Consider the following 24,231-nt stretch of genomic DNA (forward strand, 5'->3'; position numbering starts at 1 on the left):
TTAAATTTTTAAAAAATGAGTTAATTTATAAGAAATTAAATTAAATTTTGTGTTTAGTAGAGTTTTAAAATTTTAAAATAATTCAAATATATTATATATTATTTTTCACTTCCGAAATGTTTGGGCCTGCAACCCGGTACGGTGATCAGTTCAGCAGTGGCCCATTTCAGACAGAGAGGAACAGAGAGGGGGAGAGAGAGCGAAGAAAGGTATACGTCGATGAAAGCCGAGGGAAAAGCAAGCGCCGTACATAGTTTAGGGCACTGCCTAATTGTTTCAAATGCTGTTTCTGTCTCCTGTATCTTCTCCCTTTTAGGTTTCTTATAGCTGAAGAAAAAAGCTCCTGAAACCAGTTGGGGGAAGGAAGACGCTACAGATACAAAAGCTATGGCGAAGAAGAAGCAGAAGAAGGGGGAGCAAAAGCCGAAACCCAAGGCATTTGCAGACGCGGACAGTGAAATTACTCAGGCACTCGAGCGGTTTTGCTTGTCCAATGATGAAGGTAAATTGGAAACCATGACCCAGATTATGAAATGAAAATAAGATGGAGTTTATCCAATTGTTTTTCTGCCATCTTCCAATGGAATGGAGAAATGGTTATTTGCTTTAATGGGTCTTGTGCTTTTCGGCTATGGGTGATTGCTTCTTCTTTCATGTGTTTCGGTTTTTTGCTTTTAAAAAGTTATGTGTGATTTTCAAGGCAGGGACTGTTTGCTTCTCATGACTTATCTTATTAATTCTTCGGTAGTAACGGGATTGGTTCTGTTTTCACTTCGAAATGTTTTTGCCGATATTTCACAATGGCAGAACAATAATCTATGCCTTGGTAGGTAGGAACCTGAGATTTTCTGCCTGTTCATCTGTGAAATTGTAATTGATGTTATAGGTAACATGACAAGGATGGTTGTTGGAGATTCCTGCTTGCTTGATTGGAACTAAAGCACTTTCTCTATAGCCTATCATTCTCGCATGTCTTCAATCTCATAATTCTTTGTTTTTTGTTACGTAGTATTTTTCTTCCACGTACTAATTTTGGGGTCTGTCATTATCTGCTTAATTAGCTAGCTTTTGAATGTTTCATGCAGTTTTCACTTTTGAAGCTGATCTTTCTAAGCGTGAACGTGCTCTCGTGCATGAAGAATGCAGGAAAATGGGTTTGACATCAAAGAGTTATGGGTAAGTTTCAATTAGCAATGTCTTCCCTGAGTTTAGAATGCTTATTGTCATGTGTAGCCATGTATGTAGATATTCTTGGAATGAAAATTTTCTCCTAAGCTTGGGAGGCATTTGGTAACTTTCATGTTCGTGGAATGAAATTTTCTGTGCATCTACAATTTCTCGGGCTTTGCTTAGGATTCTCATTTGCTCAACTTCTTTTGTAGACGTGGAGATCAACGGCGTGTTTCTATATATAAATCCAAACCGCAAAAAGACACCATGAAATTTTCTGAAAAAACCAAAAGTGTTTTGGACGATTTATTTAGTTCATACCCACCCGATGATGGAGAGTTGGGCAAGGAAACAATTGGGAAATCCAAGAAAAAGGCCCATAAACCAAGTCGAAAGAAAGATGATATTTTCTGGAGGCCATCAATGAACAAGGAAGAGATAATGAAGAAAGTGGAATCATATACTACTAGAGTGAAGAGTGTTGCAAATCTGAAAAAGGTTTCTTCGAGTACATGAACAAAAGTGATGAAGTTTACTGGTTTATGCTGTACCTTCATCTCTCTCTCTTTTAGTTTTTCTTATATAGGAAATGCGTTGTCATTTCATATGTTAATGCAGTAACTTAATCGTCCTCCCTCCCCAAGTTTGTATGTTTATCATTTTAACACCATAATAGCTGAAGCGAACTGTTGGTACTTTTCTTCTTGTAGATATCAGGAGATAGATCCAAGCTTCCAATTGCATCCTTTCAAGATGTCATTACTTCAACAGTTGAATCGCACCAGGTTGCTTTTAATTTACATTTATTCTACATGGTATTCGAATTTATGAATCATTTTGAGACTGCCAAAAGGACTCTATTGTTGTTATGTATTTTTTAGCTAGTTCTTTGGAAGTTAGTGATGGTCGGTCTTCTAACTTCCTCATCTCAACTGATGCATCAATTTCTATTCCAATAACTGTCTGATCATTGCTTTATGCAGGTCGTTCTCATATCTGGCGAAACTGGGTGTGGAAAGACAACGCAGGTTACTCAATCTTCTCTTTAATGATTTCTAGTTTTCTATTTATTTATTTATTTTCTCTGAATACATCATTGCTTGCCTGATGCTCTGTTTTGGATGCAATGACTTTTGTTCTAATAGATATATTCACCCGTCTTTCCTGTATATAAGTTGCATGATGTTTGATTTTTTATGTCCTTGATAACCCACCCTTTGGAAAAGAATTAGCAATTTTTATTGATGAAAGAAAGAGATGTAAACTTCGAATGAGATATCCACCTCCTACTCTATGATCATTGCCGTCTTCGTGAATCACCTTATGGATTTTCTTTTTGTACTCTTTTGTGTTTCAAAGCCCAGTCTCGTTGGAAAAAAAAAAAAAAAAAAAAAAAACTTACTCGTCCTAGGGTGGGTATTAATTTATTCTTTAGCAAAACCCAGTCTTCCGAAAATTAGCAGCTGGCTCATATATATGCTGCTTATTTTGCTTGCATTTTGAATGTGGATAGCGAGAGGAAAAATATGACGCCCATCACAATTTTGTTTTTCTTTAACGAAATGACCTCCAGAAAGCTTGATGATCTTCCAGCACCACTTAAGAGACCCTTTTTTTTTTTTTTTTTTTTTTTTTTTTTTTTTTTTNTACAACGTTAGAATGAAAAGGGTACCTATTTTACAAATTATTTCAAAATAAGAATTGTAAAATTGCTTGGGATTTAGTTATTTTTGTTGCGTGCTATATAATTCTTTTGATAATATGGTGTAGGTTCCTCAGTTTCTTTTGGATTATATGTGGGGTAAGGGAGAGGCATGTAAGATAATCTGTACTCAACCTCGGCGAATATCTGCGACATCAGGTTTGCGCCATTTATTACCTTTCTGGATATCTCTTTTCTTTCTATAATTAGCTTTTTAAACTTAGTTTATTATATTAACCATTCTTATTTCCATTTTCTTTGAATTTATTGTTTTCTTCTTCTGTTTTAGTTTCTGAGCGAATCTCCTATGAAAGGGGAGAAAATGTTGGAAGTGATGTTGGATACAAGGTATTCTTTCTGCTGGTAGTTTACATAAAAAGATATCTCATTAGCAATCTAGTATAGAGTTTTATTCTCCTTTGGAGTTTCAATGTGGGCCTCATTATCTTGAAGTAACTGATGTTGGGAAGATGTTCATGATGGAAATAGGATAGGACCTTATCATTTCAAACGTTTTGTTCTTGGTGCTTGTATGATCTAAATGCATGGATGTACCTGTTGTTCGGGGTTCAGCTGGATTGAAATCATGTTTTTTTTCCTTATTCTGTAGCTTATATTGAGAATTTATGCAACAGCAGATACTCCTTATTAGCAAGGGGCACTTTTGGAATTCTCCTCTTAAATATATGTGGATTTATATAACATCTTGCTTAATATAGCTTTCATAGACATTATATTAACTGACGTTTTCTTTTTATAATGGAAGATACGGTTGGAAAGTAAAGGTGGCAGGCACTCATCAATTGTACTCTGCACAAATGGTATTCTGTTAAGGGTGCTGATTTCTGAAGGGTTGGGAAAATTAACTACGGAAGCTTCAGAAAAAAGTAGGAAAAATGTTGTGTCTGACTTAACTCACATTATTGTGGTATGTTTTCTATGTCTCGCTTCTGGATTTTATCATTTTCTTTTGGCATTGCGTGTGGTTTTGTTGCTCTGGGTTGGTAGGGTATACCGCCGGAAAATTTGGTGCATCCATAGCTTAATGTACTTTTGGAGTCTGGAGAGAGGTTTTTTCCCAACCAACTTTCATTACAAGATTATTATTATTTTGATAAGAAACAAAAGATTTCATGAAGGGAAGGAAGTGCAACCTAGGGGAGGGCCAGGGAAGAGAGAGCTCTGTGCCAACAGAAACAACTGAAAACAACTTAGAGGAAAGAGCTACTGTTGGTGCAAGAAGTATTGCAATAACAGTTCAATTGCAAATTAGAGGCGGCATGCCATACAAATCACAAAGAAAAATAATACCTTCCATGTTTCTGCTGTATTGAGAACTCTGATTTTTGTTCTAACCAAAATAAGCTTCAAAAGGTTCTGGCTACACATACCCTAAATTTATCATAAATTCCTCATCACAGGAAAAAAAAAAAAAAAAAAAAAAAAGAANAGAAAAGAAAAAAAGAGACTTGCTAGAACAAATTTTCTTTTATCTTGAGGCGGATACAAACAGACTTCCTCCAGTATTGTCTTCAATATTAATTAATCTTGCAGTATTACATGTTCCTCGCAAGTTTTGTTGTTTTCCTTCATTCTTATTTCTACGTTTATAGGATGAAGTTCATGAAAGGGATCGCTACTCTGATTTCATTCTAGCAATTTTGAGGTATACTTCACTTTCATTGGTTATCTCATTTATGTGCTATTTATTACACGTCTCTTTTTCCACATTGAAAACAAAACTGCTGTCAGTTATCCTGCATATTGTCCCACGAGTTTACAAACAAAAATGCACCAATTCTTATGTCACATAAATCTTTTGATAAGAAACTCCATCGAGAAGCTAAACTGAATTTTAAAGTAGTCGTAGATTTCTTCAATACTTGGATACATTTAATTATTGAAACTTCTCATGTGTTACATTAAATGCAAAATCATCAATTGAGTTTCTCTCAGACATGCTATGTTTCCTTGATTAATAATTTAGATTCCTTTGAGTGAGAGTTCCTTGATGGATTGCGTATGTTAATCTTAAGTTTGTGTTCTTTCACCTTAGTTCTCCATTTTGAGCTGGCTTATTTATTAAAATTTTTGGATATTTTCCGTCAATTCTCTTTCACTTGTTTGCAGAGACTTGCTTCCTACATATCCTCATCTACGGCTGGTTAGTTCTATTTTCTTGGTTTTTACTTGAGATATTTTTGTGTTCTTCAACTATTCATACCATTCAAATTATTCATACTTCTATTAATGAGATAGATATTTGAATAGAAACAATACTTGTAATTGTAGAAAACAAGAAAAATAGAAGATTTAGGGTAGCTCGTTATTTGATTATGACTGAGATGTGTGGTTTTGTTTTATATCCTGACAGATACTAATGAGTGCTACTATTGATGCTGAACGGTTTTCAAAATATTTTGGTGGCTGTCCAATCATCAGTGTTCCTGGATTCACGTTTCCTGTAAACCTCCCACTTAAATCTTGTAGTTTTGTGTCTTCATGTAATTTAGGCCAATATTCTAACATTTAAATATTCAGGTAAAAAATTTCTACCTTGAGGATGTGCTATCTATAGTGAAATCTTCGGAAGAGAACCACCTTGATGATAGTACGGTGGGTGCTTCAGATGAAGAAACTGAGCTAACAGAAGAAGACAAGCTTTCTTTGGACGAAGCAATTCACTTGGCTTGGTTGAATGATGAATTTGATCCCCTTCTAGAATTGGTTGCTTCTGAGGGATCCTCTCAAATTTTTAATTATCAGCATTCTGTGACGGGCTTATCACCTCTAATGGTGCTTGCTGGAAAGGGTAGAGTTTCCGATGTTTGCATGCTGCTATCTTTTGGTGCGATGTGTGAATTACAGGCCAAGGATGGCATGACTGCGTTGGAAATGGCTGAGCGAGGAGAACATAAAGAAACTGCTGAAGCAATCAGAAAACATTTGGAAAGTTCCATGTCCAACTCCAAGGAAGAACAACGATTGATTGGTAAATATCTTGCAAGAAATTCTAATTCTGTTGATGTTGCTCTTATAGACCTGCTGTTAGGGAAAATATGTCTTGATTCGAAAGAAGGAGCTATTCTTGTTTTCCTTCCTGGATGGGATGATATCAGCAAGACTCGGGAAAGACTTTCAATCAACCCTATCTTCAAGGATGCATCAAAATTTTTAATAATATCTCTTCATTCAATGGTTCCTTCTAAAGAGCAAAAGAAGGTTTTCAAAAGACCACCTCCCGGTTGCCGCAAAATTATTCTGTCCACTAATATTGCTGAAACAGCCATTACCATTGATGATGTGGTTTATGTTATAGACAGTGGATGGATGAAAGAAAAAAGTTATGATCCTTACAGTAATGTTTCTACTTTTCAATCATCTTGGATATCAAAGGCTAGTGCCAAGCAGCGTGAGGGACGAGCAGGTCGCTGCCAGCCTGGGATATGCTATCATCTCTATTCAAAATTTCGTGCATCTTCTCTTCCTGATTTTCAAGTTCCTGAAATTAAGAGAATGCCAATAGAGGAACTTTGTTTGCAGGTGCGTTTTTTGCCTAGTTCTTTATTATCACGTGTAATATTTACTGAGATCACATAACCCATTCTCTCTAAAAACATAATTGCACTTTAAACTGTTTATTGGTGTGCTATTCTGATGTATGATTGTACCAAAGCTGAATGTGACTGAGTAGTGGTGAAAAGAGTGGAGGTGGGAATGGTGACGAAACCAAGGAAAAAGTATTATGAAAACAGTGGATTATGTAGCAAGCTATCATTTTCCTTTGGAATTGTGTTTTAGATGGAAGATAAAAGAAGCAATACTGTATGTCATTAGTCTCCATCAACGCCATTCTGGCTAAATGGTTGTGGCATTTATTCATGGAGTATGGCACGAAGTTATTACGAGTAATCATGGTTCACACCCTTTTGAGCGAGTGGTTGTCAATTGTGCTAAATGGCCCGGTAAAAACCTTAGGGAAGTTACTGCCTCTGATCTTCCCTCTTTTTCTCCTTGTGTTAGATGTTTTGTGGAGGACGAGTCTAGTGTTTACTTTTGCGGGTTTGTTGGGTGGGTGATAAACCTCTTTGTGAGCTGTTCTCGTGATTATATCATATATCGAGTGAGAAATGCATTTTGTGGCTTCTATCTTACCTTCCTTTGATCCCTCCTCGTCATTATCTTTGGTTTTCATTGATCTCCTTGCGTGAGAGAGAGGTGATAGCTGTCGTGGGTCTTCTTTCTGTTCTTTGGAGTAAGTTTATGATTTGTGGGAGAATAAACTTTAGGTTTTGGACCCCTAATGTTTCAAGGATTTTTTCGTGTACCTCCTTCTTTTCATTTGTTTTTCTTCCCTTCGCACCTAACAACCTTTGCTTTCTCCTCACTCTAAAAGGTTAAAATCTCTAGAATGGTAAAACAAAAAATTTTAACGACATTCCTCCTTGGTGTTGTTCCTGCAGTGGTTTGTGCTTTGTGTAGGAGTCAGGAAGAGGATCTCCATCACTTATTATAGGGTTTTTCAGTTTTCTCAATCTATCAATCTGTGGGCACGGTGTCTGCAGTCATTTGGGCATTGTTTGACTTCGAATTAAGATTGTTATGTTATGGTGAAGGAGAAGGGCAAAGTTTTGTGGCATGCTAGCTTCTTTGCCATTTTTGTTGGGTACTTGGCTAGAGTATTATAGTAGGCTTTTTAGGGAAATAGAGAGGCCGTGTAGTGAGATTTGGGAGGTGTCAAAGTTTCATTGTGGGCTTCGGTCACTCAACCTTTCTGTAATTATGATATTAGTTTGATCTTGTTGGACTTGAGTCTATTTCAGTGACTAGTTCTAACGTTCCCTTTTGTTGGGCTTGTTTTTTGTATGCCATTGTTTCCTTTCATTTTCTCGTTGAAAGCGCATGAAATTTCAGTTTCTTACAAAAAAAAAAAAAAAAAAAAAAAAAAAAAAAAANATTAAGAATCTCTTGTTTATTATTGTTAAAGGTATTCCTAATTGTAGGATCGTTGTTTAATTGTTTTTGTTCTGTAATTATTTTGCAGGTGAAATTGCTTGATCCAAATTGTAGGATAGAGGATTTCTTGCAGAAGACTTTGGACCCTCCAGTTTTTGATACTATCCGTAATGCAATATTAGTCCTTCAGGATATTGGGGCTTTGTCACACGATGAGAAACTGACTGAGCTTGGGGAGAAATTAGGCTCTTTGCCTGTTCATCCAGTAACAAGCAAGATGCTTATTTTCGCTATATTGATGAACTGCCTCGAGCCTGCTCTAACTCTGGCATGTGCTTCTGACTACAAGGACCCTTTCACTCTTCCCATGTTACCAAGCGAAAGAAAAAAGGCTGCTGCGGCTAAAGCAGAGCTTGCTTCTTTGTATGGTGGGCATAGTGATCAACTGGCTGTGGTAGCTGCATTTGATTGCTGGAAGAATGCCAAAAGAAGGGGTCAAGAGGCCCGCTTCTGTTCTAAATACCATATCTCTCCGAGCACTATGTCTATGCTTTTTGGCATGCGGAGACAACTCGAAATGGAACTAGTTCAAAATGGTTTTATACCTGAGGATATTTCAACTTGCAGCTTGAATGCTCGTGACCCTGGCATACTCCACGCTGTCCTTGTGGCTGGTTTATATCCAATGGTGGGAAGATTACTTCCACCTCAGAAAAAGGGAAAACGAGCTGTTGTAGAAACTGGTTCGGGGGGTAGAGTTCTTTTGCACCGACAGTCCCTTAACTTTGAACTGTCACACAAGCTAACAGATTATTGCCCTCTAATTGTTTATGATGAGATAACCCGTGGGGATGGTGGTACACATATAAGAAACTGTACTGTTGTCGGGCCTCTCCCATTATTAATGGTTGCAAAGGAGATTGCTGTTGCCCCTGCAAAGGAGAATGATAATGGTAAAGGTGATATTGTCAATGATACCGACGGCAATGATGAAGCTGGTGTTGTTGAAACTGTTGAAGATAAAATGGATATAGAAAATAAACCAAATGAACAACCAGAAGAGATGATTATGTCCTCCCCTGATAACTCAGTAACTGTGGTTGTTGACCGTTGGTTATACTTTTGGTCAAAGGCACTTGATATTGCTCAGTTATACTGCTTGAGAGAGCGATTATCTGCAGCCATCTTATTCAAAGTAAGTGGTTATAGGCTCTTATTCTTGGTTTCGAGGAGTTGCTTAATTTTACTCGTACACTCTTGCTTGCCTTTTCTGCATGATTGTAATGACTTTTTACTGTGTTTCAGGTAAAGCATCCAAACAAAATTCTTCCTCCTGTTCTTGGGGCCTCCATGCACGCCTTAGCTTGCATTCTATCTTATGATGGGTTAACTGGTATATCATTAGAATCAGTAGAAATGTTGACGTCGATGGTAGATGCGACTGAGATTAGCAATTTTGTACCTGGGAGGTCCAATGAAACACACAAGAAAGTAAGTTCGTTTCATAGATCACTTTCAAATTATAATGATTTTACTGTTCCGGAATCAAGTGGAACATCAAATTTAAACCATCCGTTCAGTCAGAATTTTTTACCACCGCCTGATTTTAGAGCAGCAAACCCAAGTGACCCATCAAGCCCTAATTTTAGGGCTTTCCCTAATTCAGTCTATGCAAGGTCAACACTGCAGCCACATAGAGAGCAGGAGCATCCCCAGCCGGCCAAACCCTTTCAAGACCAAAATGCTACCCAGCAGCAGCATGCTCCAGAGCACAAAACACGTAAACAGAGAAAGTCCCGCAGGGAGCGCAAGGCAGCTCAACAACAGAAACATCCCCAACTGCAGAAGCCTCCATCAGGAGAACCCAGTTTAAATGGGTATGGATTAAGCACGTATGGACCATATGGACTCCGGGGCATTTCTTTAAAGCGACCACGTGGTAATGGGGCGGGATAACGTCTAATAAATAAGTAAACAGGTAATCTTCAGGTGACTGAAATCAGTGGATGTATTGTAATAGCTTCAGATGGGCATGCTGTGGTGGATGTGGCTTCTCTGTAGTCTGTCCAATGATTAGTGGAAACTGTGAATCTCAGTTACGACCTGAGGTAAAGCAATTAAGCCACAAGGTACTCCAGTTTTTTGTTTCTTACACCCTTAGTTTCTTTCACATGTTTTTGTTTTGGTGGGGGTGGGGTTAATGATCTTGATCATTTGCAACATTTACTTAGTAGTCACATGCACCAGGGTTCGTATTTTTAGGACACATTCGAGACTAATTTTGAAATGGTTAAAATCACTTATTTGATACATTTCTTCAAACAAGAACAACCCTATGTTTTTACTAGTACTCTTGTGAGCCATCGTCTTACCTGTTTCGATCTTTCCCGTTTGCCCTTAAACAGATGTCTAGACTCTGTTAAGAGAAAGGAACTCTGCCGAAGTTTCCTCTGCGGGTTTTGCTGATGAAACGAGCAGCGACCAAATCCATCCATTATAGCTTGCTTTCAGGCACAGTTGTAAGTATTGTAAATGATCAGGCTTCGTTTTCGCCGCCTCTCCGAGCATTCCATGCAATACGCGGGTTCGTTTAGGTGTATTCTTCTGGGTTTTAGCACATTAATGATAGAACAGATGTGTTAAGCATATGATATTATGAGTAGTGAGAGGATATGCTTCCTTGATTACACTTTTCATTTGTCTTTGTTTACAAATACACCCATTTACTGTTCTTCTGTTCTCTCTCTCTCTCTGCCATTCTAAAATCTGGGATGTTGAAAATGATAGTATTTCTAATGATGGGTTGAGTTTCTTATTGAATTTTTTTCGTTTCTTATTTTATACTACTTAAATACGAGCGGTTATTTTTAATTAAATATGAATCGCTACTATAAATCTGATTGAAAAGTATAAATGTTAAATCTCGGGAATTCTATATCTTTCAAAACAAGACTTGACTTTTGCTTTACAATTAGATCCAACGTCCATTTCTATTTTGAAAAAGGTTTTTCAGTCGTGTTGAACTTAAAAAACTGTCTAAATTCTTTTAAAATAAATGAATTTGATTAATAAAGCCAAAATTAATATACATTCATGAAAATTAAAAACTATTATTTTAAAACTTTGTTCAATACTTTTCATTTAAATAATTAATACCAAAAATTAAGAGAGAGAAAACGATGGTTTGGTCGGTCTATCCCAAACATTCAAAAAAATAAATTAAAATAGGCTTGAAAATAATAATAATATTATATATATGTATAGGGACAATATCGTCATTTTAAATCGCACGCGTGCAAGTTGAGATTGAAGAATCATACCCATGCAGCCGCCATCACATTATCAAGGACACAATAATTACACCGTTAAATAATCATTAAATAATCCAATAATTTTTATTTCATTAAAGATAAAAAAAAATACAAAATTCAGCTTTTACCTATATTTTGATGGATTTATTTATTTCCATAAAATTTTATTTTAATTTCATCGAATAATCTTTCTAATTTTTGTTAATTTATATACTAATTAAAAAGTAATGTAAAAATCTTTAATTTTAATTTGAATAACTCTATCAAAACATTTTTTTTATTAAAAAAAAAAAAAAAAATCACTTTTTTAAAAAATAAAACTTTTTAATTATTAAATTTGTACTATAGCCCTGCTTTACAGTACACTAAAGATATATGATATTACTTTTATTGAAAATTTATGAGAGGATACAAGTTGCAACATAACCAGAAATTTATGCAACTTGATAAATCTAGGTCAATTCTGTCGTCTTCTTCAATCCTCAGATCATCATCTCTTCTTGTTTTGTTCTTCGCTTAATCTTTTGTGATGTTTTGTGGTCGATTGATTTTTGGGTTTGAAATCCTTTTTGTTAGTCCATGGATGAACGCCTGAACGGAGCGTTTTCAGTAAGATTTCGATTCCATTTCTGACTATTGAGTCTTGATTATCTGTGTTTGTTTGATTATTGACGACGTAATTTCCATCCATGGGTTCGATCAAGAAATAGTTAAGAAATTTCCCTATTTGGTTCAATTAGTTCTTGTTCCAAATCTGTGTTCTGAGCATTGTGATTTTGTTCAATCTTTGTTACTTTTGAGCTTCTTTCTTCAGTTATCTTAGTGGAAACGCATATTTTAAGCCATGGACGATCCTTCCTCGTCTTCTTATGTGTCAAATGGGTCCAGTTATAACAACGTTGCTGCAACATTCAGCAATGACCCTTCTGCGAACTCTGACCATTTGTGCCTTAACAAGCTAAGCGCAAGCCTCGAGAAGCTAGTGGATGATTCTGACTATGACTATACCGATGCAGTGGTTGTTGTTGAGGGCATTGAAGTTGGTGTTCATCGCTGTATATTGGCGGCTCGGAGTCTGTTTTTTCATGAGCTTTTTAAGCAGGAAATGGATAGCTCCACAAAAGATGGAAAGCCAAAATATTGTATGTCTCAATTGATACCTTTCAGTAAGGTTGGAATTGAAGCTTTCAAGGTTATCTTGAATTACTTGTACACGGGAAAGCTAAAGCCATTGCCACCAGAAGTGTCAACGTGTGTGGATGAGTCCTGTGCCCATCATGCTTGTGGCCCTGCTATTAATTTTACTCTACAATTGTTGTATGCTTCTGCCACTTTCAAGACGAAAGAGATGGTATTGCTTGTTCAGGTACGAGAACATTTCTCAAATTCTTCATATTTCTTATCCATATGGTTTTGTTGGTCAGTCTCTTTGATGGAAAGCTTACTGTTTTATCCGTTGGTTTTTCATAGTTCATGTTATCACTTCGTTATTTGAGCCCAATACTGTAGTTTCTTTCGCAGATTTTTATGGGGAAACCACTGAAAAGAAATGAAATGCAGTATAGAATTAGATTGGTAACATTAAAAGGATGGCACTCGGACTATCTAGAATAATTAGGCAAAAAGCAGCTCGAGAAGATTCTTTATTAGATAGTCTGGGTGTCATGTAGTTGGTGAAGAACTAGTCTATCATTCAAAGATAAAACACATTAGGTGGTGATACCATTTTACTCGCGGATTAGTGGAAGAAGGTGATGTGTGTTTGGGGAAGATAAATGGTGCAAAGAATCCAGCAAACATGTAGACAAAATGTGTTGATGTTGGAAATTTGAGTGTGCAAAACCTTAATTGATATGGTGCAGTGAAGATGCTGATGGTCGTTTGAGAATGAAATTCTTGGTTGACTTATTAGTCTCCAAGTGGGAGAATTGTTAGGGTAAAAAAAATGTTAGAAATCACAACTCTCCATAATGGTATGATATTGGATATTGTCCACTTTGAGCATAGGCTCTCATAGTTTTAGTTTAGGTTTCTCCAAAAGGCCTCATTCAATGAAGATGTATACCTTACTTATAAACCCATAATCAACCCCTTTAATTAGTTGATGTGGGACTCCATATCCAACAATCCTCCCCTCGAACAAAGTACACCACAGAGTCTCCTCTGAGCCCTACAGAGCCCATAAACTGCCTCCCCTTAATCGAGGCTCGACTCCTTCTCTGGAGCCATCGAATAAATTTCACCCTTTGTTCAATACTTGAGTCACTTTTGGCTACACCTTCGAGGCTCACGACTTCTTTATTTGACATTTGAGGATTCTATTGACATGACTAAGTTAAGGGCACGACTCTGATACCATGTTAGAAATTATGACTCTTCACAATAGTATGATATTGTCCACTTTGAGAATAAGCTCTCATGGTTTACTTTTGGTTTCTCCAAAAGGCCTCGTTCCAATAAAGATGTATTCCTTACTTATAAACCCATGATCAACCCCTTAATTAACCGACGTGGGACTCCTCTCCCAACATTTATAGCATAGATGAACTTTTTGCTACTTTTAAGAAAGAGATCATTAGCTTAGCTGTTTGGCCTGTGGTAGCTATGTGCTTATTGATTAATGGATTACTGATGGATTAGATGAGCATGAGGTAGTTTAATCTAATAGATAGCTTAATCTGCATACTATACTGATTCTGCAAAAGGGTCAGTTCACTATGTCAACTGCTTATCCTGCATTAGCATAACAAAATCAAGTCATAGGGTGCTTCATTTTAGTTTAGGTTCTTTCTCTTCAACCTGATCGTGAGTGAATACACAATCTTACTCGGTATCGACTAAATTGTGCAGCGTCGGCTCCTAAGTTTTGTTGAGAAGGCATCTGTGGAAGATGTGATGACTATACTGATTGCTGGATACCATTGTCATCTGGACCAGCTACTCTCCCCTTGCATCCAACGAGTCGGGAGGTCGAACCTTGAGGCTATATCTATCGAAAAAGAGCTTCCAAATGAAGTTGCAAGTGAGATTAAGTCACTGCGTATGAAATCTCAGGTAGAGACTGAACCAAATATTGTAGAAGAGGTGGACCTAAACCGTGAGACGAAAATCAGAAGGCTCCACAAAGCATTGGATGCTGATGATATTGAACTATTGAAACTTCTTTTAAATGAATCTTCTGATATTACATTGTATGATGCTTACGCCCTTCACTATGCAGCTGCCTATTGTGATCCTAGAGTGATTAAAGAGGTTCTTAATCTAGGCTTGGCAGATCTCAATCTTAAGAATCCTAGGGGACAAACAGTTCTTCATGTTGCTGCAAGGCGTAAGGATCCTAAAATCATTGTGGCCCTTCTGGATAAGGGAACCTCTGCTTTAGAACGTACAGCTGATGGACAAACTGCGGTTACAATCTGTCGGAGGCTGACTAGGCCTAAGGATTATAATGAGATAACTGATAAGGGACAGGAGTCTAATAAAGATCGGTTGTGCATTGATGTGTTGGAGAGAGAGATGTGTAGGAGTTCAGTTTCTGGTGGCATGGAAATGGAAACTCAGATTCCCACGGCTGATATGCATATTCTAGATTATCTTGAAAATAGAGGTGACATTCTCTCTCTCTCTCTCTATATATATATATATATATATTCACACATCGGTAATGATAGTAAGATAGCTATATGTAACAGCACTACTAGTAGATATTGTCTTCTTTGAGCTTTTACTTTTGGGGTTTCCTTTACAATTTTAAAACGTGTCTGGTAGGGACGTTTGGTAGGGAGAGGTTTTCACACCCTTATAATAAACGTTTTGTTCTCCTCTCCAACTGTGTGGGATCTCACAATTCACCCCCCTTTGAGGCCCAGCATCTTTGCTGGCACACCGCTTGGTGTCTGGCTCTGATACCATTTGTAACGGCCCAAGCCACGTCTAGTAGATATTGTTCTCTTTGGGCTTTCCCTTCCAGGCTTCCCCTCACGGTTTTAAAACGTGTCTAGTAGGGAGAGGTTTCCACACTCTTATAAGCAATGCTTCCTTCTCCTCTCCAACCGTGTGAGATCTCACAATCCACCCCCCTTGGGGGACCAGCGTCCTTGCTGGCACATTACCCGGTATCTGGCTCTGATACCATTTGTAACAGCCCAAGCCCATTTTTAGTAGATATTGTTCACTTTGAGCTTTCTCTTTCGGGCTTTCCCTCAAGGTTTTAAAACGTGTCTGGTAGAGAGAGGTTTCCACACCCTTATTAGCAATATTTCGTTCTCCTCTTCAACCGTGTGGGACCCCACAATCCACCTCCCTTTGGGGCCCAATGTCATCGCTTGCATACCACTCGGTGTCTGGGGCCCAATGTCATCGCTTGCATACCACTCGGTGTCTAACTCTGATATCATTTGTAACAACCCAAGCCCACCTCTAGCAGATATTGTTCACTTTGGGCTTTCTCTTTCGGGGTTTCCCTCAAGGTTTTAAAACGAGTCTAGTAGGGAGAGATTTTTACACCTTTTTAAACAACGCTTTGTTCTCTTCTCCATCTGTGTTGGATACTATATGTCACAAAATCTAGCTCCTCAAAGTTTGAACTTATTCTAACAAAATTAAATCTAAGCACTATCAAATCAAGAACCCAACATTTGTTTCCTTTGTTTCAGTGACCATTGCTCGTTATGTTTTCCCTGCCGAGGCCAAGCTCGCAATGGATATTGCGGATGCCAATTTAACAATAGCATATAAGGGCCTTGTATCGTCCAAGGGGTCATCTGGCAACTTGCTGAAGCTTGACTCGAATGAAACACCATCCATGCGAACCAAAAGACTCCAATCAAGAATGAAAGCTCTAATGAAAACAGGTACTTTTCAGAACACTATCTATTAATTACTTTCTACTTTTCATCCAATTGAGTGTAAGATGAGCTCATCACTCATGTAACATCACACCTGATCACAGTGAATACGGGTCGACGCTTTTTCCCTCATTGCTCGGAAGTTCTCGACAACTTTTTAGCCGATGACATGCCCGACCTTCTGTTCCTTGAAAAGGGAACTCCAGAGGAGCAGCGGAAGAAGAAGGCTCGGTTCATGGAACTTAAAGATGAGGTTCAAAAGGCATTATCCAAGGACTTAGCGGAGAACAACCGATCAAGCGTTTCATCGTCCTACTCATCCTCTTCCTCGCCAAAACCGAGCGCAAAGCAGAAGGGTAGGAGAAAATAAAGTGAGACCTGTGCTGTAGAGTTTGAATGTACAAATATTCTTGATTTTCTTAACATATCCTTTCTGTTTTCGGGCTGTAAAATAGTACCAACTTTTTAGCTCACGTTAATATTAAAACATTAAACTTCGACCAAAATGTCAAGTTCGTATTCCATCCTATTGGAACGAAATCAATGAAATTAAAGAATTACCTTTTCGTTCCATTATTAATAATTCTAAGCTTTTCCTTTGTGAAGTCAATTTGCTTCAAAGTCATCTAACATCTAAAATTTACAACGAGCGAATCGTGACACGTGTTGAATAATCACAAGGAAAAAAAAAGAAAAAAAAAACTATGATGTTACCACATCTTTGAAATTTGAGGGGCCACCACAGCTTTTCCAAAGGCTATGGGAAGTGATAGCAATTTCTTTGCTTTGCCTACATATGCCCTTTTGGTGAAGTTGTCATAGTCATTAGCTTCAATGGAATCTAATATTTGCTTATAAAGCATTAAGGACGCCCACACTGGCCATCTACTGGCTTCATTCAGCTCTCCAATGCCCTTCTCAGCCTCATCAAAGAACATTCTTGCTCTTTTTATCTGTCCTTTCATGAAACTCCGCCACTTTTCGGTCACTTTCCCTCGGAATATGTCATCGTCGCATAGCCCAGCTTGTGCCAACTCGTCTTGTGGGAGATACACTCTTCCCCTCCTAGCACTGTTGAAACAAAACGTGACACAACTCCTCAAAGATACGAACAAACAAGAACATATTGCTAAGTTTCGAAAAGTTCGAAAACATTTCCTTGTGGCATTGTAGTTTGTAAATGTTAAAAGTAACTTTAGTTGCTAAGATTGTGGAAGAAAGCTTACTCTTCTCCAACGTCTCTTAGAATGTTAGTGAGTTGATTGGCGAGTCCGAGAGCCAATGCTGCATTGTAGACGCTCTCAACTGAAGCTTTCGACTCGGGTGCCAATCCCATGACAGGAACACTCATGAGCCCCACAGTCCCAGCAACATAATAGCAGTAAAGGTAAAGCTCGTCGAAGTTCTCGTATCTCGATTTTCGCAAGTCCAACCTCATTCCTTCGATCATGTCCTTGAAGGGCTGTCGAAACACAACGTATACATACGTGAGCCATCTTTACTCGAAGATGAGAGTAGTTAAATCATCGTTGCTCGTTTTAAATCATTGGGATCTGATTATTTGTTAACCATGACAGCCCAGAGTTCTCATATCACAAAGGAAGGAGTGAGTTTACCTGAATGTCAACGGGGTATTTTGAGACTGTATCAGAAAGAGCAGCATCATACATATCATACGCTCGACCCTCAAACAGATCGGTTAGTCGTTTCTCCCATCGCTCGAGAGCCTTAGGTGTGATGTGTGAAGCATTTGGTCCATCCACGAGCTCGTCCGTCCTTCTGCACCACACTGCATTACAAATAGTTACACTCTTGAATGTTCAAAACTGAAGATAACATCAAAATGAAAATTCTGAACTGCTATGGCAACAAAATTCAGCTAAGAAGTTAAATGTTTTCTTAAGAACGACGAAACTATGGTAGACAATGGTAAGAAAACAAACACAATTTCGAAAAACCAAAAATCAAACAGTTATCAAACGACCAATGTACACTTTTTAAAGTTCAAGAACTTATGAAAAAAAACCTGAATCATCAACAAAAACAACCAGAAAAGCATGGCTACCACCACATGGAGCAATACAGCCAACTTGTTCTATAGAAATGGACAAAGTTTGCAGTAGACAAAAAGATAAGATGCTGGAGGAAGAGGATGACTGATACCGTAAATCGCCCACACCGCTCTTCGTCGCTCCGGTGTCATAAGCTGTGTCCCTGAGAACAGCAAGAAAGAGGCTCAATCAAACAATCATTTGCAGGTTGAGAAACAGAGTTGATAAATATGAAGAGTTGAGATACAATAAAACTATGCCTGTTTTTATCACAATCTGGATCAACCAAGGGACAGATATCATTCCACCATTATCACTATCAGATCCATTGTTATGGCAGCCAAACAATTCATATCCCAACAGTGAAAAATGGCAAGACAAAAATGAAGCAGTAGAGCAAAGAGGGTAAAGTTTACCCAGATAAAATGTTTTGGCATACTCAGCACAGACCTCACCACAGCGAGAATATGCTTCATCCAAGAGATTCCCATCACTAATACCCTCATTTTGTATGGTTTTATCCCAATCCAAAGCTGTTTCTCCATCCCTCTTGGGCAGCTCCCTCACAAGAGCTGCTTGTTTCAGAACAACTTCATACACCCTTTCTTCAGAGGATCTTGAAGGGTTGGCTACAGCAGCAGAGGATGCCAAAACCCCACAAGAAAACAGACTCAATCTCTTACACCCATTCGACCTGCTGCTGCTGCTGCTGCTGCTGCTGCTAATTCTTGGCATGGGGCTCAGCAGGGAGTTAGCATTGACACCAGACATCTTCTCTTCACAGCCACCCACAAAAACCCCCTCAAATTTTCTTCTCCTCCTCCTCTTGCAGCTTTTCTGTAAGCCTTTTATCTGAGAGACTCAAAGAGAGAGAGAGAGAGAGCAAAAAGGGTAAATGGGTGACTACCAATCTTTTATCCATAATGAATTTAAAGTCGTCTATGGTGGGATTTCAAGAAGCAGTTCTTCCCTTGAATAATCCCAAGGATCCCACATGGGGGGATTCGTGGACAGAGTTAAGACCCCATATCATATTTTTGTTGTTCCCACAAAGTAATTTACTTAGAGAGAGGCACTCAGATTGTGGCCTCTGCTTCGAGGTAGAATAGTGGTGAAAGGGATATCCAAATTGGAAGCTTTGATAACTCCAAACAACTTAACAAAAAGTTTAGTTGGGATGTTAACACTATCAAAACTAAGTATTTATTGTTAACTTTTATTCATTTGGAGTTTTTAAGGTTTTATAAATTTTATATTTTTGGAGTTTTTAAGGTCAACTGTTTTTAATACCTACTCTAAATTAATCTGTGATAAAGAAAACCCAATAATAATATTAAATAATTACAAATAATAGATGTGCATCTATATTTATTTTAACTTTTTTTAATTTCCCCATTATTTTTCATTAACAACTCTTATTAAAAATAATATATATATATTAGTTTTATTAAGAACTCAAATTTAAATAAATAATTCGGAGTCTAATAAATGTTTCAATCTAACTAAATTCAAACCATAAACATTATGAACTATACTCAAGTTGACAATTCTTGAAATCGGTAAATAAAAATGGTACGAACTTCTCCACATTTATAAATTAATTTAAAATTTACCATCCATTCAAAATAATTTTTTTGTTTAATGAAACACACGACGAGCATTATGAAATAAAAAAAATTAATTATTATTGCTAATATTTTAATTACTTTTTATTTTTGAAAAAAATGTGTGAAAATTGAGGTTGATAAGTCAAGAAATAATGATTTATTTAGAGCAAAAAATAAGTGCAAAAGGGAATTTCAAATCCAATATGATTTGGATCCCAAATTCATGAACTAATACAAGCTTTTGTTTTTTCATCAAATCAACCATCAATTTTCTTCTTCTTTTTCTCTACACTAATTATGCAAATATTTATATACATCTATTTTAGATTAAATTATTTATAAATTTTAGAATTTTAGAATTTTTTTTTTTTTAAATAACTTCAAATTTTAAAAGTATTTTTTTTTTAAATTAAAAATTCAAGAATAAAAAGCGAAAATTTTAAAAATGTTATGCTTTTGTATAATGCAAATGAATTTATGATTAAAAAAAAATAAAATAGTTGACTAAGTACACTTAAATTTTTTAATGATCAAAATGTTTGACAAGATCCACCCCATCCTCTTTTTACTATTAAATTCATTAAACCACAAAATTAATTGGAGAGGGAATATATATTTATATCCATATTTTTAATTTAATTACTCTTTATTTCCTTTTTTTTTTCTTTACTATTTTTACAAATAAAATGAAAAAAAAAAGAAGATAATTTATATATTTGGAATTTCCATCCTATTTAATTGCTCATTAAATCCGAATAAATTTGAAGAAATATTAATAGGTGCACTAGGAGGTTACAAAATCGTTATAAAAATTTTAAAAAAATAATGGATTTATTATGACAATAAATATTTTGTCCAAATCTAGGTAAATAGTTTATTTTATTACCAAATGAAAATTAATTTTTTCCACGTGTCATCTTGTGGAAGCGAGTATGAATAGATTCGAGTATGAAAATGTTGGGAAAAGGAAATGAGGCCAATAGCTTTCCCTCGTTTTGTAAATTCAAATTTGAAAAAAAACGACTCATCAACTTTCTCCTCTACACTGATTGCATAAATCCCAACTGGGAAACAAAAAAATTTTACAACCCCACAAGAAAATTTGAAAGAAAAGCAATACCCAAAAAGAAAGAATCGATTTTTGTGCGTTGTTGGGGCCTTTTGGTGGTTTGGGTTTTAGGGGGGGTGGGGTTTCTTCGTTTTGGCTGGTGTGACGATCATCAATGATATGTGCTCTCAGTTAAGGCGTGAATTAGGGTTTCTTTGCAGGTGTTTCATTGGGTTTCTTGATCGATCGGTTTCGAGTGCAATGGGTTGCTTCTTTGATTGCTTCAAAGTCAGAGACGAACGCCATCGATCTCGAGGGCACTTTGTTTCTGATCCTTCTTGTTCCAAATACAGGGTGGGTTTTCAATCTTCGTCTTCCTTCCTTTTTGAACTTTGTAATCACTTCGTTTGATTCGAGTTTGGAGAAATGAAATGAAATCGGAAGTTTATTCCCCTGTTTCTTTTGAAGATTCTGTTCTGATTCTGTTTTTTTTTTAAACCTTTTCTTTTATGTGCTTTTTCTTTGTATCGCGAGGTTCTTCCTCCTCCATTCTGATGTTGTTAGGGCTTATGTAGTTTCGATCTGCTTGTTTCACTTAATAAAGTAGCTGATTTGGCTTTGGTTGGAAATAAAGAGATTCTACTGTTCTTTTTTATCTTTTTTAGTTTACTTTGTGTCTGAGGGAATCAGGGAAATGGATAAATGGCTTTTTGATCACTTCTTGCTTTCAATTTCATGCTGCAGGCGCCTGTGGTAGCTCGAAATCATTTATCAACTCTTTTCCTCTCTGAAGGTATATTCTAATCTGCGGATTCTTACTTCCTTGTATGTTTTCTTTTGTTTTATTTATATGTTTTTGTTTTGTTCTATGAAAGAAAATGAAGATTCTCCTAGGAGGGATTCAGGTTCCAAGTCTATTGGATCTCCAAGGTACATCAAGGAGTTGAAGGATGAGGTATGCAGCCTTCAATTACATTGTATGCTGATTTTGATGACAATCGCTGGATTTCAGTATGTAATTAGTTGGGAAATGAAAGGCATGAACTAGAATGAGCTTCTCTGCGTTCAACTTGCAAACAGAACTTAATGATTCAAAGCTCTTAATCATTTGTTGAAGATAAATGATAAGAGTGGAGATAATTGATATGGACATTAACCAGTTGTTATGGACATTAATTTGTAGGCCAAATTTCTTAAGGCTTGTGGAACTATAGTGGAGACCCCAACTGAAATTCGTAAAGCGTCTAGCAAGCTTTTGGGTTCCCCTCATGATAACAGAGCTTTGGAGCTTTTGAAATACGAGTCACTTCCAAATGCATCCCCTGAAACACACCCAGATTTTCCTCGTACACCTGTTAAACATATGGAAGAGTGGCGAAATCAGTCAGGTTCTGCTGAACGTACACCTAGCAGGTTGTAATATATATCTGACACAACATATTTCTAATGATTATCCATGAACGTTCAGCTATCTAAACAAGAACTGATGAACCCTGAATACTTTTGATAGGAAAAATGTGCAATTTGGTTGAATATATTGGCTTTTTTGGTCAAGATAGTATGCTGTTTATCATCTGATCTTTAAATATTGTGATTACATTACTCTAACTAAACTTGGTACTACTTGTCTCACATTATGGAGCTTGTTGATATTACAGTTGTACTACCAGTGAACAGAATCCTCAAAGAATCTCTGCTTACGCCATTGAAGGCAGTGAAACTGGAAGTGTTATTACCTCTATAGCTGCTCTTAACAGTCCTGATAATGTAATGACTACATGCCAGAGTAAATCCGTACGTTTTGAATGTGATATAAACGAATCTCCCAGGCGAAGTTCATCTGGAAGTGGAAGAGAAAAAGTAAATGTGTTCAAGTCATCACCTCATCCAACACCTCTACAGCTATCAGACGAAATGCAGACTCCTGGAACAGTTTTTCCAGAAAGCTTGGATCATAGAAAAGCAAGAATCAGGTCTCATTTCGTTTATTCAGTTACGAACACGATTGAGAGTGCTGCTCAATTGAAGGCACTGAAGGAAGAAGAATCTAACCTGGAAGAAGAATCTATTCAAGAGCTTGAAATGATGACACCTATGCCAGAAAGGAATGTGAAGGCTAATACACATGAGAAGGACTTGATGGTGGAGGCAAGCTTGTCTGCTTGGTTGAAGCCTACTCGTGATGAGGAGGGTAAGAAATGTGTGGCTGCAGATGGGCCAATTCGTGGTGGAAGAAGTGCAGGGGACAGGCCAATCATAGGGTTGGTTGCTGCTCATTGGAATGAGGAGGAACCTGCTCAAGTCTCGCCCAAGGAATGGGATGGAAATGGAATCCCAAATTCGACCAATAAGTACAAGGAGGTAAGTTCTTTATTGTTCTTTGAAATTTTCCTTTATTTGAATGGTGAGTTGACAGATTGTTTTCTTGTTTGCAGGATCAGAAAGTGAGTTGGCATGCGACACCATTTGAGGAAAGGCTAGAGAAGGCGCTGTCAGAAGAAAGCATAGTTACAAGGTATGCCTACTCTCTGTCTTGCTGTCTTCCATGCTTTTGTTCTAGCCTCATGGTACTAATGGATTTGATACCTCAAGTAGAATGTATTAGAATAGAATTGCTCGGAAATTAGATGTCTTAGCAAAATGGAAAACAGTGAGTGTGGGGCACAGAAAGTATTTTTCTTACGAGAAAGGAAAGGGGAACGAAACATTTCTTATAAGAGTGTGGAAACTTCTCCCTAGTAGATGCGTTTTAAAAAACCATGAGACTGATGGAGATACGTAATGGGCCAAAGCGGACAATGATCTGTTAACGGCGGGCTTGAGCTATTATAAATGCTATCAGAGCTAGACACCAGACAGTGTGCCTGCAAGGATGCTAGGTCCGCAAATGGGGTGAATTGTGAGATCCCACATCGGTTGGGAAGGGGAACGAAGCATTTCTTATAAGGGTGTGGAAAACTCTCCCAAACCGTTAGGCTGACAGCAATACGTAATAGGCCAAAGTAGACAATATCTATTAGCGATGAGCTTGAAGTATGTTTCGTTAAGCATGTATTTAATAACAACCAACAGTCGTGATTCTTAGCAAATTTTATCAAACTGTTTGAAATCTTTTATTCTGCCTTCTGTTGATGATTATGCAGGAAGAATTTCGAAGGAAAGCTTGTAGCTTTTGATGAAGAAGATGATACAGCACTCTCACGGCTGCAATCTTCAATCCAACCCAGTTCAGTGGTATCATACTGATAAAACTAGTACACATTCTTTTACGGCCGTGTGATCCAATCATATTGAGTGGTACCTTCATCCTGTAATTCATATTTTGAAAGTGCTATCATCGTATCTCATGTCAGTTGAGAGTTTTCTACAACGAAATGGAACTAGGAAGAAGTGGCTGAATGTTTCACAGTTTACCTTTTTTGTAAAAAGAAATACTTGCGTTATGCAGCAGCCTTTGCAACTTCTTGTTTATGGGTTTGAGCTTGTAAACCTTCTTTGATAATTGACGATGAATTGACTCGGTGCTTATAAACTAAATT

The 24,231-nt window shown here is 37.2% G+C and overlaps 3 protein-coding genes and 1 pseudogene across 7 annotated transcripts; 3 read left to right on the forward strand and 1 right to left on the reverse strand.

The window, feature by feature from the left end:
- The first annotated feature begins 183 nt into the window (after positions 1–183).
- Positions 184–10,648, forward strand: LOC111777360 (DExH-box ATP-dependent RNA helicase DExH6). Of its 4 annotated transcripts, none has more exons than XM_023656914.1 (15): positions 184–502; positions 1,086–1,176; positions 1,383–1,668; positions 1,881–1,955; positions 2,154–2,198; positions 2,941–3,031; positions 3,162–3,220; positions 3,639–3,800; positions 4,486–4,538; positions 5,003–5,036; positions 5,247–5,336; positions 5,414–6,415; positions 7,917–9,023; positions 9,134–9,957; positions 10,234–10,648. In XM_023656914.1, exons 1-14 carry the CDS (start codon positions 388–390, stop codon positions 9,782–9,784), a joined length of 3,861 nt encoding a protein of 1,286 aa, XP_023512682.1. In that variant the 5' UTR covers positions 184–387; the 3' UTR covers positions 9,785–9,957; positions 10,234–10,648. The 4 variants fall into 4 exon arrangements, with proteins under 4 accessions (XP_023512682.1, XP_023512707.1, XP_023512699.1 ...); XM_023656939.1 differs by lacking the exon at positions 10,234–10,648 and having other exon boundaries at positions 9,134–9,319; positions 9,478–9,622; XM_023656931.1 differs by lacking the exon at positions 10,234–10,648 and having other exon boundaries at positions 185–502; positions 9,134–9,319; positions 9,495–9,957.
- Positions 10,649–11,529: 881 nt separating this feature from the next.
- Positions 11,530–16,557, forward strand: LOC111777383 (BTB/POZ domain and ankyrin repeat-containing protein NPR2-like). The gene is made up of 4 exons (XM_023656952.1): positions 11,530–12,505; positions 13,990–14,746; positions 15,795–15,992; positions 16,091–16,557. Exons 1-4 carry the CDS (start codon positions 11,984–11,986, stop codon positions 16,354–16,356), a joined length of 1,743 nt encoding a protein of 580 aa, XP_023512720.1. The 5' UTR covers positions 11,530–11,983; the 3' UTR covers positions 16,357–16,557.
- LOC111777394 lies at positions 16,536–18,955 on the reverse strand (annotated as a pseudogene).
- Positions 18,956–20,812: 1,857 nt separating this feature from the next.
- LOC111799896 (protein JASON-like) lies at positions 20,813–24,225 on the forward strand. Of its 2 annotated transcripts, none has more exons than XM_023683398.1 (7): positions 20,813–21,046; positions 21,437–21,485; positions 21,568–21,647; positions 21,876–22,105; positions 22,351–23,053; positions 23,128–23,207; positions 23,836–24,225. In XM_023683398.1, the coding sequence occupies exons 1-7, from the start codon at positions 20,873–20,875 to the stop codon at positions 23,936–23,938; spliced, it is 1,419 nt and encodes a 472-aa protein (XP_023539166.1). In that variant the 5' UTR covers positions 20,813–20,872; the 3' UTR covers positions 23,939–24,225. The 2 variants fall into 2 exon arrangements, with proteins under 2 accessions (XP_023539166.1, XP_023539175.1); XM_023683407.1 differs by having other exon boundaries at positions 21,577–21,647.
- The last annotated feature ends 6 nt before the right edge of the window (positions 24,226–24,231 follow it).

This window comes from Cucurbita pepo, chromosome LG01, assembly GCF_002806865.2.
Source record: "Cucurbita pepo subsp. pepo cultivar mu-cu-16 chromosome LG01, ASM280686v2, whole genome shotgun sequence".
Taxonomy (NCBI): domain Eukaryota; kingdom Viridiplantae; phylum Streptophyta; class Magnoliopsida; order Cucurbitales; family Cucurbitaceae; genus Cucurbita; species Cucurbita pepo.